The sequence below is a fragment of the Hemitrygon akajei genome, chromosome 4 (genome assembly GCF_048418815.1).
Source record: "Hemitrygon akajei chromosome 4, sHemAka1.3, whole genome shotgun sequence".
In the NCBI taxonomy this organism is placed as follows: domain Eukaryota; kingdom Metazoa; phylum Chordata; class Chondrichthyes; order Myliobatiformes; family Dasyatidae; genus Hemitrygon; species Hemitrygon akajei.
This window is the reverse complement of record NC_133127.1, coordinates 149,636,326-149,654,511: the sequence shown is the minus strand read 5'-3', so window position 1 is coordinate 149,654,511 and position 18,186 is coordinate 149,636,326. Positions and strand designations below refer to the sequence as shown.

Here is an 18,186-nt window from a genome sequence, read left to right as displayed (position 1 = left end):
TCTATTCTCTGTAGATCCTGCTCCAAATCCATCTACAAGTTTGCAGATGACACCACTATATTGGGCCGTATCTAAAATAATGATGAGTTGGGAGTAGAGGAAGGGGGTAGAGAGCCTGGTGACGAGGCGTCATGACCACAAGTTTTTCTCAATGTCAGCAAAATAAAACAGCTGGTCATTGATTTCAGAAAGGGGGTGGTGCACATTTTCCTGTCTACATCAATGGTGTTGAGGTTGAGAACTTCAGGTTCCTTGGAGTGAACATCACTAATAGTCTGTTGTGGTCCAACCATGCAGGCACCATGCTAAGAAAGCTCATTAATACCTCTACTTCCTCAAGCGGCCAAAGAACTTCGGCATGTGTCTGCCGACACAATTTTTATTGATGCACACAGAAAAAATTGTATCTGGATGCACAACGGGCTTGACATGGCAACTGTCCTGCATGTGAATACAAGAAACTGCAGAGATGTGTACACAGCTCACAGAAACCAGTCTTCGTTCCACGGACTCTGTCTATACTTCGCTCAGCCTCAGTAAAGCAGCCAGCATAATCAAAGACCCCCACCCACCCCAGACATTCTCTCTTCTCCCCTCTTCCATTGGGCAGAAGATAAAAAAGACCAGAAACAACCATGTGCAGGCTCAAGGGCAGCTTCTACTCCACTGTTATAAGACTATTGAATGATTCCCTGTTATGGTAAGATGGACTCTCAATTTACCCTGTTATGGTCTTGCCCCTTGTTGTTTACCTGTACTGCGCTTTCTCTGTAGCTGTTACACTTCATTCTGCATTTTGTTAATGTTTTAGTTTGTTCTTCCTCAAAGCACCATGTAATGATTTGATCTGTATTAACAGTATGCAAGACGAGCTTTTCACTCTAGATTGGTACATGTAAAAATAGTAAATTAATTCCAATTCAGAAGCCTAGACTACTGGATCTCACAAAATAGACCTGCCATGCTAATAAACGGTCTGGGCAATTGTCACTATACTCTGTCAAAAATGTATCCATTTCAGATAAGGTGATTAAGATTGTACACACCACTCCTGGAATGGTCTCACAAGGCCTAATTTAATTGTAGTAATATGTACATCTTTACTCTTCTGTTCACTAAAGGCCATTACGGGCTCTTCGGGTTTCAAAAGGCCTAACTTTTAGAAATATAATTTTATGCCCCACAGAAATATAAATATGTTCAAAGAATATCTCTGTGAAAAAAGTCTGTCAGTTATACCTGTTCCTGGATGTTTGTTGTAGTCTTCAATGTATAAAATAACACTGAATAATTTATTCTCAAAATGTCTGTATGGGCCACCGTCCAAGTGTTTAAACTGCGGTTTAATTAAAAATAAATAAATGTTGTTGTTTCTGCTGACACTATGGCCCTTTTATGACCCTATCTATAGTGACTGGCTGGAAATGAATGAACTTCTGTTGTTATTTCTTTCACTCACTTGTTTTCCCTTACTGGAAAATCATTTGGTTCCGACTGACAGATAAATTGATTCGTGGTCATTTCTCAGGAAGGGAATACTTACGTAACCTGGGAGTACCTCTATATTATTTACATTCCCTGTGGACTGCTGCACTCATACCATAGCTTTCATTGAGTTTGTGTACAAGAGAACCTGCCCTTTGAGTATCAAATCTCCCTAATCTCTCACCATTTAAAAAGATGCCACACCTCTATATTCTTCTGCCCAAACATTAGCACACAATGGCAGGAGTTCTGAGTTCCAGACAGTCAATATCTCAAATGTTATCATCTGCCCTGTATATTACTCTGAAACTGCTGGTTCCCTGTCAAACTGACATTTTCTTCTACGTTTTTGTCATCAGCAGACTCAGAAATATTATATTTAGTCACCTCAGCCATACAACTGATTGAAAATAACTGGACCCAAGCAGTGCTCCTGTGGAGCCCAACTAGTTATAGCCTGCCAAGTCACCCCTTCTTATTACAGGAGTTTGGGCTCAATCCTGATTTTGGATGCTGTTTGCATGGATTTGCACATTCTCCTTGTAACCACATAGGTTTCCTCCCATACTTCAAAGGCGTGCAAATTGATAGGTTAATTGGTCTTTCTAAATTGCTCCCCAGTGTATGAGCTGGCAGCAAGTTGATAAAAATGAGATCTTTGTAAGCTGACAGTAAATGGATGGTTATACAGTATTTTTTTAATCTGTTAACCAACTCTCCATCCACACAAGTATATTAGTTCACCCCCACCCCCGCTGCACGTTCTACCTTTAGTCACCATTCTCTGGTGTGGCATCTTATAGAAAGCCTTACCAAAATACAGAACATAACATATTTGCTAATTCCTTATCTGCTGTTCTAGCTATGTCCTCAAGAACACTAACAGTTGATCAAACATGATTCCCAATAGGCACGTTTGCTGTTTGTTGTTCTGTGGATGTTGTAGCGCCAGAAGTTCCAGTTATTGCTGGTGAGGGATGACACGTACCAGTTAAAACCCTTAGCATCACTGAGTGCAAGTATGTTGTTAGCAAAATATCAAATAAGCTGATGGAAATCATGTGTGGAAATGTCCAGAGCTATTTCTCCACTGGGACACCTCACCGAGAAATGATTGTTCGGGCAACCTAACCTAGGATAACTTGCTTCTGAGCAATTCATGCATTAAAAATCAGCACTAATGGTGAAGTTCTTAGTTTTAGCCAGTAGATGATGCAATTGAGTGAGCTGTGAAATCTCCTACCCAACTCTATTGCCACTGCATAGTTAAAAAATTGTTACATTCATTAACAGGCCACAGAAAAAAAACCTTAGCATAGATTATTATTCTGCATATTATTCTGCACATCTATTACATATTTCATAATGAATGCAATTCACAGGCAATTTGCTTTTGAATGTGGATATACTGATTGTATCCAACTAAAGTACATTCCCTGTATTCATTATCTGTTTTATGGAAAATAAACTGGTTTCCTAGGGGCTGTGCAGCTGAGGCCTGGATCTGCAGGTGGGCTCTACTGCCAAAGAAAAACTGGCTGATCTTATTGTTTTAATTGGATAGTCTGGATACCTCTTCGATTCAGATAAGGCCAAAACATTGGAATTCCAGACATTGTAGAACCCTCACGGTAAATCCGAGCACTTACTGAACCAGGTCCCATAGTCATCTGCAGCACTTCCAGCTGCATATTCTTTGGAGTTATTGCAAAAAAAAAAGTGCTGAAGGAATTTAAAGCATGTGTATGCATAGGAAAACGGAAACAAAATAAATGATCCAAGGGCGAAACAAAGAAGGAATAAGAGAATTTTATTCCTTAAATTTGATGGGCTAAAAATATGACTGGGCATTAAATCTATTTCCAGAGCATTTAGTACTCTCCTCAGTCCCGTCAGTATGCTCGGAAGCTGCAGTGGCAAATGCAGGGACGCAGGGAAGCAGTGTATAATTGATCCCAAGTGTAAAACCCAGCTAATGAAAGCATAAAACATCAGAAAAGGACAATGAATCATACGGGAGATGGTATGCTGCTGATTGCCACTTCCCCCTCCATTATCCTGAGGAAATTAGTCGTGACCAATCTACAGGGGAGTTAGGATTATGTGATGTCATTCATTCATGGCTCCAATAAATTTATTGCTTTCTAATAGGTATAATATTTGCTATTTGGGTTAAAACAAGGATTTATACAATCCATGATTATGTCCAGCAATGACAGAAAATGCTTATTATGTAGACGAGATGTATTTACCTGTAACATGCAAATGTTGCTTTATAAGTGGGTAATAAGACTGTATGCGCATTATGGAATTCTACCTGAAAAGAAATCATTGGCTTTGGATACCATGGAAAATAGACATTTTTAGATGAAATAACTTGGGTCGTTGAAATACAAAATACTTTAAATAATAAAAATCTAAGTGAGTTTGTTGAGGGTCTATACATCATGTAGCCAGTGCTCTAAATTGAGCCAGTCGAAGTGATCTGTCTGTTGTTCTCTAATTACCACAGAGGGAAAGTGCCTTCCTCCAAAGATGAGATAAAAGCCCCACCACAAACAGCTGGACTCACCCTTTCACTTTTCCGCTCTTCCAGTTTGGATAGTGTAGGAGCAGAGTTCGATGGACTGGAAGTCGCCAAGGAACTTGCTGGCCCGCCCATTGCATCGCCATTCAGGTTGGCTGCATTGACATTTGGTGGAGTGATCGCTGCAGCTGCAGAGGTGAGTGAAATAGTTGGTCTGGTGCCAGGAGATCCGGAGGTTTGATGAACGTGTTGTGGAGAGGTCACAGGCTGTGGCCTCACCATGGTGGCAGGGACTCGGGTGGGAGGACTCTGTGTTCGAAGTGGTGGTACAGTTGCTGTTGGACGGTCAAGCACTTGAACAGCAGGATGGACTGAAAAACAAAACAGAGGGCATAGGAAAGATTGGTTAGATTAACCCAAGTGCCCCTAGCTTGTGGCAAATAAAATGGATGTTCATTTCTCAGATTTTTTCCAAATAATGTTAATGCCCAGATTATAATACAAAAAGAAAATTAGATAATTTATACAGAATATAATGTATACTCCTGTTGGGGATTTCAGATGGCTGGTATTCTACAAGTTATATTTGATAACTTAAATATATAATATTCAACATCCACTCCTCCAACCCAAAGGCCTTTCCTAGGCTAGGCAACAAAAGAAGAATTCTTTCATAAAACAGAAGGCCTTTGAAATTCTTCAGTTCACTACTTTGCTTGTGAAGCCATTCAAGCCTAAATTTAACTCGTAAAACATGGTTTTACTGCTCCTGCTGAGATAAGCAGATATTACCAGTTCTCTGAAATGCTATATTCTGCTTATGGAGGCTTTTGCCATTAGCAGCAGATGACAAGGCCAGCATATCAAAGCAACATTCAAAATTCAGCTGAACGAGTAAAAGAACAGGCTTGTTGCCTTCACGATAAACAACCCCTTCTTTTTGTGGATACATCTTGTTCTCCGGCCCTTATCACCAGGAGTTTGGGGCAGTTTAAGAGAAGTTGCATAACAATGTAGGGGATGGATAAGGCAGATCCTCCATCTCATGCATTACAATATGACCTCTCCTTTAGTTCACATATTTTAATGTTGATGTGTGAAACACAAGCACATTTTCCACTGTACTCCAGAAATGTAATTTATACGATTTTACTAAAGGAAAATGAATTATTAGTAAATGTTATACAAAAGGTTAAAATAGTCATGAATTATTTACTTATTGTCAAAACAGATACTAAAAGACCAGAATACCAAGTTCTGACATAGATCTGCATTACATTGAAAGTGCCTTCACTTCTTGTCCTGGTGCTGCCTGGAGGCCAGGAATTTCCAGGAACACATGTAATAGAAAATCCATGTAATACATTCACTCAGTAGTCAGTGCGCTTTATTCTAAGTGGATGGAATCATATAAATCAATCCCCAAAGTGTAGGCAAAAGAATTCAAAAGCTCATATAAGATCTATTAGAAGTGTGTATATAGTCAGCTGGCCTCTAGAAAAAGGGAATTACAAAAGAAACAAATTTCTTCGAAATGTATCATGTCACATGCCTTTTGTTTTAAATATAACGTTCGTCAATCAGCAGCAATGTTTGTCAAATCTTTCATTTAACATGCCCCTGCCTTTGTGTTAGAACACAGAACATAGAATAGTACAGCACATTACAGGCCCTTTGGCCCACAATGTTGTGCCGACCCTCAAACATATAACCCCCCACCTTAAGGTGTTCTAGAGGATGTTTAGCTGGGTCAGCTGCTTCCTGCACTGTGGTAAAGGTAGTAACATTGCATCACGGAGGTGGCAGGATTATGGAACTGGCTGATGTGAGGAGTGAAAGAGATCTGAACTATACTGCAAACACGAGAAAATTTGCAGCTACGGGAAATCCAAGCAATCACTCAAAATGCTGGAGCCCTGATGAAGGGTCTCAGCCTGAAAAGCCGACTGTTTCCTCTTTTCTTTAGATACTGCTTGGCCTGCTGAGTTCCTCCAGCGTTTTGTGTCTGAACTGTATTGATACATTTAACAGGATACCATACAAAGGAGTTGCGAAAAGATGACGTCCAGTGGAAAAGACCCACAAGGAGTATAAACAATCGCATGCATAAATTGGGAGAGTAGCTTCCTCTTATGCAATGAATATAACACTTACCAAGAGTGGCACTCCATTCAACCCAACACACAGTAAAGGTACATTTTATTTGGAAGAAAGAGGAAATCATGTGCATTACGTACCCATCTGCATGGCACTGCGAGCTTGGTTGACAGTTTGCTGTCCTGAGTATCGCAAGCAGTTGAGCTGCGGGCTGGATGCATGAAGCTGTGGCTGAACGGGGGGGCTGGCGACAGGGGGAGCAGGCCTCACTCCGTTATTCACAAGACAGGTTACTGCCGGGCTGCCTGATGAAGAGTTTCCTTTCATGGTTTGGGCAGTGCCTCCTGGCACTGTGTTTCTTGACTGAGTTGCTGCAAAGGGAGCCCTAAAACAACACATACCATGCCCCGTTGAATGACTACACACACCAACATTTCTTTACTTAATAATATTGCTTATGGAAAAATACTTCAACAACAGCATAAGCCACTAACAATGTTGAATATCCCAGCACATGCATTCCTCTGCCGTGATCCATCCCATCTCACTCTAGCTTTGTTAAAACCACATAGCAGGGTCATAGGCAGCTGCTCTCTCTAATTCTATGATCCACACCCACCTGGACACAGGAGTTACGTAGTTCCCTGGAAAGACACCAGACATTCCTGTCCTCAGTGAAGTGCCTTTGAACCATCCATCTTGGCATTTCTCAATAACACGATACATCTCCCCTTTCCGCAGCTCCATCTCATCTGCTTTTTGCGGCTTATAGCCATACATGGCCATGTATCTGAAATGCAAAATGAGAAATCCAAGGTCTGAGTTCACATTCTCCACCCTGCATTACGCATTAGTCAAAAGACCTCCATCAATACTACTTTGGTGAACAGCTTTTAGGGATATACTCCATGTGCCCATTATGAACGACTTTTACTTGTTCTCACACACCAATCCTCCATAAATTTCACACAGTGAGTATATTCACAGTCCATTGGAGAGTAATCTACATTTGTTGAAGAGGTTAAGGCAGCTATCAATTGCTGACCATAACCCACTATTTTCACTCGACTTCCATCATTCTCCAATGGGACACGTGATCTAATGGATCGCATCATCTGAATGAAACTTGGAAACACAGGCTTTAAAGGAGCACTATCCAACGAGTCACCCTAACAAATAATGGTAGATTTTGTTTACTGTTAAGTAGAGTATTGGAATGGTTTAAGACCCTGTCCAATTTTCCTATCAGTTTAAGTAACTTAAAGTTGGCCCCTATATCATGGTATGGGGCAATGGGGTGGTTGTAGAATATGATGATATGTGATTTTTGGGCAGTAGATTAACTGCTCAGATTTTTTTTGAGTGGCCCTTTAGCAAGTTATGCAACTTTAACAAAATATCATGAACCAGATTTTTTAAATACTAAAAGACTTGTGTACCATACCAGATTTATTGTTCACTGAACTATTTGAACTGGTGAGCTTGGAATAAAGCTGAACTGTAGCAAGATGGCTGATTTACGACTTGTAACCCGACAAATTTGTATACTCTGAGGAAGTCACTGTTTTTACTTTTTAAGGGTAACTTCAATGACATATCCTGAAGTCTCAGTCAGTTCCGCATACTGATTTCTAATTATATGTGCAAATTGATGGTTCATATGCCCTCAGGGCAATTGCATTTTAATTTCAAAAACAATTAATTGACCAAAATGTTTCGAGGTATTTTTTGCGAAATCAGAAGTCTTCAAACAAATTAATTTTTCCACAGGCTTATACATTTCATTCCTGTATTTTAGATTAGGACAGCAACAGATTCAATAACTTATTAATGCATTGATTTTACTGTACATTCTCAGTTACAGTCATCACACTAAGTGATAAACTATATATTTTAGTAGCTAGATAATAGCAACTATGAACAATGCTAAGCAGCATAATTTGAAATAGTACTTATCCCTAGCAACAACATTACACTAATCACAATCAATTTTAGAAAAGCATTAGCCTTTTCTAGCCAGCTCTTCCCTAACTGGTTCTGTAAACAGGCTTGGTCAGTGTCAGGGATTTATATTGGCAGGTGCTGTGTATTTAATATGTCAGTAATATATGTGTAATCTTGTATATATATATTGTTTGATTAAGCATCCTTTGTTGTTTATATAATTCATCATAGGTTATATGTAAAATTACGTGAATTTCATACGTCATCACACAAACACGTGATACGTGTGTGCCTCGCTTAAACTAAACACAAAGTTAGACTCACATTTAGAATTCCTGTGCTTCCCTTTGAAGTAGTTTAATGGTTACAATCCATTACATTGGCAATGAGGTATTTTTAAAAGGAACCCGAGATGGCTACCAGCCTGTTGAAGGGCAGCAAGATGTACGAACTAGAAAACAAGCAGCGAGGTACAGCAAGTAAAAAAAAATTAAGCCCGGCACATGCAGAGACAGTCAAGTGAAAAAAAAGGGCAGTAAACAGAAGAATTCACAAGTTCATAAAGAGTGAGTTCCGGGTGATAATAAGTATTAAAAAAGAGCAGAAATGGCTGGCTACATCAGAAAGATTGAGCTACAGAAAGATTAAAAAGCTACATTTGATTACAGAGACAAAATTGAATTGCAGTCAGGAATAAAAGTGACATAAACAAAATTGCAATGTCCAAACAAAAACCAGCCTTCCTGAACAAATTGTGTTACCATTGTGACAGGGGGTCACATACACCATAAATGCAGATTTAAAGGCAAAACTTGCAGAAAATGCAACAAAGTAGGACATGTACAAAGAGCATGTTGGGCAGACAAAGTAAATGGACTGCACAGAGAAGAGAAGAGATAAAGAGTCTGGTTGCCATTTCAAAAAGAACACTAATCTGTACAGTATTGATGAAAAATTGAATGATGAGAGTGGCAGAGGACTGTGTAGCCATGAGATTTATAATGTGAAAACTAGCAATACACAAGCAATATGACTTACATGGAAAGTAAACAGCAAGTTAATTAAAATGGAACTGGATCAGCAGTTTCAGTCATTCCAAAAAATGAGTTTGAAGGGCTTTTCAAAGATACTAAACTGAAGCCTGCAGATATCCATCTAAGGACTCATACTAGAGAAAAGATAGCTCATGTGGGAATGACATTCGTAACAGTAAAATACAATAACCAACAAGTCATGTTCAGCTTGTATGCAGCAATGACAGGCGGAGGTGGGGCATGATTGGCTGAGACAACTACAACTTGATTGGAGATCCATCCGCCATTTGCATGCCACACCCCTGCAATGAAGCCAAATGAAAGTGAATTCAGAAAGGTATTTGATTATGACAAAACTGTCTCCATGCCGTACACCATGAACAGTGGTCCAACAGAGGGCAAACAGGTGTTGGTGCCAAGCTCTGTGCCCCTGGTTGGAAAGCATATTGGACCAAGGAAGGACCATGCTGCTTAGAGGGATTGTGAAAGTGTCTAAAGCAGTGATCTGACCACAACAATTTTTATAGGCAACACATAGAGTTATAAGAGTCATAGAATAATATAGTACAGAAACAGTCCCTTTGGCCCATCTAGTCCATGCCAAAGCATTTCAATTGCCTACTCCCTTTGACTGCACCTGGACCATAGCCCTCCATACCCCTACCATACATGTACCTATCCAAACTTCTCTTAAATATTTAAATCAAACTTCCATGCTCCACTTACATTGGCAGCTAATTTCGCATTATCACCACCCTCAGAGTAAAGACGTTTCCCCTCATATTCCCTTAAACTTTTCACCTTTCACCCTTAACCCCTGACCTCTAGTTTTAGTCTCACCCAACCTCAGTGGAAAAAGCCTGCTTGTATTTACCCTATCTATACCCCTCATAATTTTGTATACCTCTATCAAATCTCCACTCAATCTTCTACATTCTAAAGAATACAGTCCTAACCTATTCAATCTTTCCTTATAACTCAGGTCCCCCAGACCTGCATTGTCCTTGTAAATTTTCTCTGCACTTTTTCAACTTTGTTTATCTTTCCTGTAGGGAGGTGACCAAAACTGCACGTAATACTCCAAATTAGGCCTCATTAATGCCTTATACAATTACAACATAACATCCCATTTCCTGTACTGAATACTTAGATTTATGAAGGCTACTGTGCCAAAAGCTTTCTTTACAACCCCATCTACCTGGAACACCACTTTCAATTAATTATGGACCTGCATTCCCAGATCTCTCTATTCTACAGCACTCTTCTGTGACCTACTGTTCACTGTGTAAGACCTACTCTGTTTGGTCCTACCGAAGTGGAAAACCTCACATTTGTCTGCATTAAGTTTCATCTGACATTCTTCAGCCCATTTTCCAGCTGATGCAGATTCCTCTGCAACCCACGATAGACCTCCTCACTGTCCACTACACCCCAGTCTTGGTGTCATCTGCAAATTTGCTGATCCAGTTAACCACATTAACACCCAGATCATTGATACAGATGACAAACAACAATGGACCCAGCACCGATCCCTGAGGCACGCCAAAGTCTAATCTAATTTACTACCTCATCCTGATGCACAGTGACTGAACTTTCTTGACCAAATACCTTGTCAAATACCTTACTAAATCCATCCACTGCCTTGCTTTCATCAACTTTCCTGGTAACTTCCTTGTAAATCTCTATAAGATTGGTTTGACACGACCTACCATGCACAAAGCCATGCTGACTATCCCTAATCGGTCCATGTCTGTCCAAATACTCATATATCCTGTCTCTTAGAATACCTTCCAGTAACTTTCTCACTACTGATGTCAGGCTCACCAGCCTATAATTCCCTGCTTTATTTTTAGACCCTTTCTTAAACAGCAGAACATCAGCTATCCTCCAAACCTCCGGTACCTCGCCTGTCACTAAGGATGATTTAAATATCACTGCTAGGGCTCCTGCAATTTCTGCACTTGCCTCTAACAGGGTCTGAGGGAACACCGTGTCAGGCCCTGATGACTGATATCTGTAGAACCCCTGTGGATTCTCCTTCACCTTGTCTGCTAGAGCAACCTCCTGATTTCTTTAAGTGTTCTCTTGTATTTTTTGTATTCCTTAAGTACCTCATTTATTCCTAACCGCTTAGACCAGCTATACACTTTTTTTTCTTAACCAGGACCTCAATATCTCTTGAAATCCAAGGTTCCCTACACCTGTTATCTTTGCCTTTTATTCTGACAGGCACATACAAGCTTTGTACTTTCAAAATTTCACTTTTGAAGAACTCCCTCTTAATGCGTACACCTTTTTCAGAAAACAGTCTGTCCCAATCTATACTTGCTAGATCTTTTCTGATACCATCAACATTGATCTTTCTCCAATTTAGAATCTCAACCTGTGGACTAGACCTATCTTTTAACATATTTACTCTGAAGCTAATGGCATTCTGATCACTATGTGCAAAGTGTTCCCATACACAATCTTCTGTCTCTTGCCCTACCTCATTCCCTAATATCAGATGAAGTATCACACACTCTCTTGTTGGGACTTCTATATACCAATTAAGGAAACTTTCCTGAACACATTTGACGAACTCCATACCATCTAGTCCATTTATAGTATGAGAGTCCCAGTTAATATGTGGAAAGTTAAGATCACCTTACGTTTCCTGCTACAGTCTGTGATTTCTCGACAAATTTATTCCTCTCTTAGGGACTGTTGGGTGGTCTATAATATAGCCTTTTGTGACAGCTGGTGGCGTAGTGGCATCAGCGCTGGACTTCGGGGGGAGAGGTCCCGAGTTCGAATCCGGCCGTCTCCCTAACATGCTCTCCATCTGTGCCTGGGTTGAGTGTCGAGCTAGCAACTCAACCTCGTAAAAAAAAACCTGGAGAGGGATGGGCTCCGCCAGGTTTCAGATGTCCAAGACATGCCGTACGATGAGCAATCACCAAAAAGATCAGAGCAAAAAGCTTGTCATGACGGCGCCCCGACGACTGCACCAGGCGCGCATGCACGCACGCATGCACGCACGCACGCACGCACACACACACACACACACAATAGCCCGTTAACATGCACATACCTTTCTTATTCCTTAGTTCCACCCATAAAGCCTCACTAGATGAGTTCACCAGTCTGGCCTCACTGAGCACTGACATGACATTTCTCCCAAGTAGTAATGTTGCCCTCCCACCCTTTTGCATCTAAAACAGCGGATCTTTGGAATATTGTGCTGTCAGTCTTCCCCTCCTGCAGACAAGTCTCACTAATGGCTACAATAACATTATTCCATGTATTGATCCATGCCCTGACCTCATCTGCCTTTCCTATAATACATCTTGCATTGAAATATACGCAGCTCAGGACATTAGTCACACCATGCTCAACCCTTTGATTCCTGACCTTGTCTGAGGTCTTAACAACATCTGTCTCCACAACCACTCCACTATCTGTTCTGGCACTTGGGTTCCCATCCCCCTGCAACTCTAGTTTAACCCCTCCCTCCATGCAGCACTAACAAACCTTTCCGCTAGGATATTGGCACCTCCTCCAGTTCAGGTGCAAACCGTCTCTTCTGTACAGGTCTCACCTTCCCTGGAAGAGAGCCTAAAGATCCAAAAATCTGATGTCCTCCCTCCTACACCAGCTCCTTAGTCACGTGTTAAACAGTATGATCCTCCTATTTCTGGCCTCACAAGCACATAGCAATCCTGAGATCACAACTGTGGAGATTCTGCCCTTTAACTTAGCACTTAACTCCCTGCACTCACTTTGTAGAACCTCGTCCCTCTTTCTATGTCATTGGTACCTACATGGACCATGATCTCTGGCTGCTCACCCTCCCACTTAAGGATACTGAGGACTGGATCCAAGATGTCCTGGACCATTGTAATTGTTCTTGCCACTCAATCCTGATCACTGATCTGCTGCTTCTCAAAACGACTTTCTCAAAATATCTTAGAAAACTTCTATTAATCAGGCTTAAGGAAGAGAGTTCAAGGAGCTTCAGGAAAGTTGCAAGCATTCAGCTTTTGCAAGTATAAGGAACCAGAATATGCTCTGCGAGCTTTAAGGTTATTGCATGGACTTGTAAGTGGAAGACAAAAAGCTACCTGTAAAGTCAATGTAAAGACCAAAGCCCAGCTGGATAAATGGAAGGCCAAAAAGGAAGGAGTCAATGGAGATACAAAAACAGAGGATTCATCAGATGATGTTGTGGATGAGGAAACCAAGAGGAGAGATCAAGTTGTAAAGGGAGCAATAGAAGGATTATTAAGAGAATACTCTTATTCTTATTAAACTAAATGCAATACTAACTAAATAATAACTAAACTTATTAAACTAAACTCCAGTGAACCAAATGCACCTTCCAAAGATCAAGATGCAGAAATTAGAAAAAGAAAAAGGAGAAGAAAGGTGTTCAGAGCTATCAGAACCACTTCTTGCAGTCTCAGAGTCAGCCCCTGCAGTGACCATGGAGGAGGTGTCAGAGCCTGAGATTGCTTTCATAGCTGTGGGTCTCACCTGCTTGGCAGACTGATCCCCCTTGTTGTCCCACGGGAGTGGGAGAGCCTATGCAAATCTTTGGACTTGAATGGGACAATTCAAAAATTTACTATGCTGTGGATGTCTGTATATAGTAGTTATATTCCACAGCATAATGTGTATATAGTTGAGGTACATTCTTTATTGAGTTGGAGTTTATAGTTAAGCAGGGAAGAGTGTTGTGTATTTAATATTTCAGTAATATTTGAGTAATCTTGTATATATATTGTATAATTAAATATTCTTTGTTGTTCACTTAATTAATTTTGGTTATATGTAAAAATATGTGAATTGCTTACATCATCACATTACCATGTGATACGTGCGCATTTCGTTTAAAGTAAACATGAAGTTTGACTGACATTTCAGACTTCCGTGTCTTCCTTTGAATTAGCTAAATGTTTTGAAGTTGCAAAACATAACAGCAGGCACCATGAAATCAGAATATTTTATGAAAGCCCTGTGGGGTACTCAGTTCATAATGTTTCAATGTGATTCACTATGGGCACTGAATTATGTTTTATTGGCGGATGCTCACAGAATTGTTTGATAGTTAGACAGAGCAGATGTGCTATGTGTTGATATTATAAGCCATGGTGAAATAAGACTGCATTTTTAACAAACATATTCATCCTTTACATAATCCCACAATGATTTTATTCAAAGGAAGTATCAAATCTGTCCCTGAGGTGATTTCCTGTTTCAATTTTATATCTGGGTGATCCAGAATTTGTGCTAATTGTCCAAAGTGCTGGTTCTATTGGTGAAATATTGGAACAACTACTTCCCCAGGTATCAATTCGAAAGGATTGCTGGCCAGGCAATCTATCCAGCAACAAAATACTTCCATTGCTCCTATAAGATTGGATCCTAGCTTCTGTTGTGTATTTAATATATCAGTAATATTGTAAATATATTATTTGATTAAGCTTTCTTTGATGTTTAATTAATTCGTTATGATTACATGTACAAAGTACGTGAATGGCATATGTCATCATATGCACATGCCTCAATAGAAGTAAAAATGAACTAAGACATATTCTACAGGGTTCCTGTCTTTTCTTTTGCAATTAGTTCTTTTACGTTTTAGAGTTACAAAACGTAACGTGGTGATGAGGTATTTTTAAATGAACCAGAGGCTAGTGCTGGGCCCACAACTGTTCACGATATATATTAACGATCTGGAAGAGGGGACTGAGTGTAGTGTATCTCAGTTTGCTGACGATGGTAAACTGAGTGGAAAAGTAAAAGTGCAGAAGGTATGGAGAGTCTGCAGAAAGATGTAGATAGGTAGCAAGGGTCTGGCAGATGGAGTACAATGTTGTTTAATGTGAGGTCATCCACCTTGGAAGGAAAAAAGAAAGGAAATTATTATTTAAATGGTTAAAAAAATACAGCATGCTGCTGTGGACTGGGGAGTGCTTGTGTATGAATCAGAAAAAGTTGGTTTGCAGGTGCAACAGGCTATCAAGAAGGCAAATGGAATATTGGCCTCCACTGCTAGAGCGATTGAAGAGTAGGGAGGTAATGCTGCAACTGTATAGGATACTGTTGAGGCCGCATCTGGAGTACTGCGTGAGTTCTGGTCTCTTAACTTGAGGAAGGATAAATTGGATTTGGAGGTGGTGCTGAGGAGGTTCACCAGGTTGATTCCAAAGATGAGGGGGTTAGACTATGAGAAGAGATTGAGTCACCTGGGACTGTATTCACTAAAATTCAGAAGAATGAGGGGAGATCTTATAGAAACATATAAAATTAAAAGGGGTAGATAAGATAGAGGCAGGAAAGTTGTTTCCACTGGTAGGTGAGTCCAGAAAGAGTGGTGAATCTGTGGAATTCTCTGCCCAATTAAGCACTGGAGGCTACCTCAGTAGATATATTTAAGACAAGGTTGGATAGATTTTTGCATAGTAGGGGAATTAAAGGTTAAGGTGCAAAACTGTATGCTACCTTACCAAATCACCCAATTTGTTGATATAGAAATGGGAGGATCACCTGTATTCAATGAATGCATAAGAATGTACCCCCTCTTTCTGTAAGGTCCAACAGTATGGTAGATTTTCAACAGACCAAACCAAAATGTAGACAAGTCAAGGATAACAGAGAAACACAAATCTGGGGATGGGTATAAGAACATTTCAAAGGCACTGAACATGCCTTGGAGCTCAATGCAGTCCATTATGAAAAAGTGGAAAAAATATGAATCCACAGCCACACTGCTTAGTTCAGGCCACCCCTCCGGAGAAGAGTGGCACTTGCAATGGAACTGTGACGCCAACACTCACTCTTGAGTAAGCTGCAGAAGTCAGTGGCTGCAAATTGGAGATGAAGTTCATGGCTCCCAAATCTCTAAGGCCCAGCACAAAAAGGGTATTCCTGTAAGAGTGGCAAGGAAGAAGCCCTGGCTAAAAAAAAAGCAGATCCTTGCTCGTAAAGATTTTGCAAAGTGTCTCTGAAGATACCGTAAAGATGTGGAAGAGGGTCCTGTGGCTGGATGAACTAAAGTGCAAGTTTTAGGCTTCAGCACAAAGTAGTACATATGGCATAAATCTAATACTGTTCATGAGCCAGGTAACACCATCCCTACTGTAACGTATTGTGGATGTAGCATCATGCTATGGAGATGAAAATCAGGTCAGCATTGACTGAAAGATGAATGCTGCTAAATAGAGAGAGATCCTGGATAAAAACTTGCTAGCCTCTGCCAGAAAGCTTAAACTGGGGAGGAAGTTCATCTTTCAGCAGGACAACGACCCAAAGCACCCTGCGAAAGCAACCATGGAGTGGCTTCAAATGAAGAAAATTGATGTCCTTGAGTAGCCCAGTCGGAGTCCTGACCTTAACCTGATCAAGCATCAATGGCAAGATTTCAAGTTTGCTGTCCACTGCCGCTCTCCAAATAACTTAGCACAGCTTGAGCAATTTTGCAAGGAGGAATGGGCAAATCTTGTTCCATCATGTTATGCAAAGCTAATAGAGACTTATCCAAAAAGACTACCAGCTCTAATGACAGTGAGAGGTGTTTCAACTAAGTATTGAGCAAAGACGGTTGAATACTTCTAAACTGCTGACATTTCAGTTTTTGAATCTTTAGTTTTTTATGCTTTACAATTTTCCCTGTTTTTTGGGCTCTACTGTGAAAAAATGCAGCATGTGATTCACAAATAAAAAGTCTCAGTTAAATTGGTCAAAATCCCTCATTGTAACACTCATTGATGTGAACAAAGGGATGAGGGCTGAATACTTTTACAAGGCATTGTACAAAAGTTGAGATGCATTCAATATTGAGTTGGAGTCTATAGTTAAGCAGGAAGGAGTATTGTGTATTTAATATATGAGTAATATCGGAATAAAATTGTAAATTCCTAATTCATTGTGTTTATATGTATGAAGTACGTGAATGGCATACATCAACACGTCACTGCCTCGCTTAAAGTGAAAACAAACTAAGATACATTCTCCTGGGCTCTCATCTTTTTCTTGCAATTAGTTTTTTATGCTTTACAAAACATAAGAGTTTCAATAAGGAAGAGTCTATCAGAAAAGCAAAGGAATTTGCATGGGCCTAGATTATGCCCGTCCCATCTCTCTGTGGAATACATTGAACAGTCCATGTTCAGTTGTACTTGGGCTCCTTCTCTCACCCACATTTCTCTGTCTTGGTGCTACTCCTTGCAGAACTCAAGCTTCTTCATCTTTCCTGCCAATTTCCACCCTGCTCCTACTACAGCCAGGTCCATCTCTGATTTTTCCTCTTATTTAACTTCTCCATCTCCATTTCAGGATACAGATTAATGACTAATATTCATTATAAGTCCACAGGGTTCCAGTTGCCTTGACTGCACCTCCTCCCATCTTGCTTCCTTAAGACTCCATGCCATTCTCCCAGTTTTTCAAAGTTCAAAGCGAATTTATTATCAAAGTACATATAGTATTTTACCATATACACTCCCGAGATCCGTTTCCTTGTGGGCACGCTCAGTAAATCCAAGAACCATAACAGAATCAATGAAAGACCGCATCCAAGAGGGTGGACAAACAACCAATGTGCAAAAGACAACAGTGTAAGTACAAAACAGAAAAATAATGATAAGAATAAAAAAAAACAATAAATATCAGGAACATGAGATGTAGAGTCCTTGAGAGTGAGTCCATAAGTTGTGGGAACAGTTCAGTGATGGGGCAAGTGAAGTTGAGTGAAGTTTTTCCCACTGGTTCAAGCACCTGATTATTGAGAGGTATTAACTGCTCCTGTACCTGGTAGCGTGAGCTCCTGAGGTTCCTGTACCTTCTTCCTGAACATATTAGACAGAAGAGAGCATGACCTGGGTGATGCTGGATGCTGCTCTCCTGTGAGAGCTCTCCATGTGGATGAGGTCAATGGATGGGGATGGCTTTACCCGTGATGGATTGGGTCATATCCACTACATCCAGTTCTAATGACATTACTGTACCAATGACTGAGAGCCTTTTGCCTTGACCACAGCTTCCATTGAAAGAATTCTCAACCACATCTGTTGCAATTCCCACATTTTTGATCATGACAATTTTCCCACTCAGAGA

At 40.4% G+C, this 18,186-nt stretch overlaps 1 protein-coding gene across 2 annotated transcripts in view; it reads right to left on the bottom strand.

The window, feature by feature from the left end:
• Positions 1–18,186, bottom strand: part of LOC140726772 (E3 ubiquitin-protein ligase SH3RF3-like) — a 328,412-nt gene that overhangs the window by 21,078 nt on the left and 289,148 nt on the right. For both annotated transcript variants that reach the window (XM_073043582.1, XM_073043583.1), the window contains 3 exons: positions 6,729–6,899; positions 6,250–6,494; positions 4,058–4,383 (listed from right to left, as the gene is read on the bottom strand). In XM_073043582.1, the coding sequence (XP_072899683.1) occupies positions 4,058–4,383; positions 6,250–6,494; positions 6,729–6,899 (742 nt within the window). The remainder of the gene's footprint in view (positions 1–4,057; positions 4,384–6,249; positions 6,495–6,728; positions 6,900–18,186) is intronic.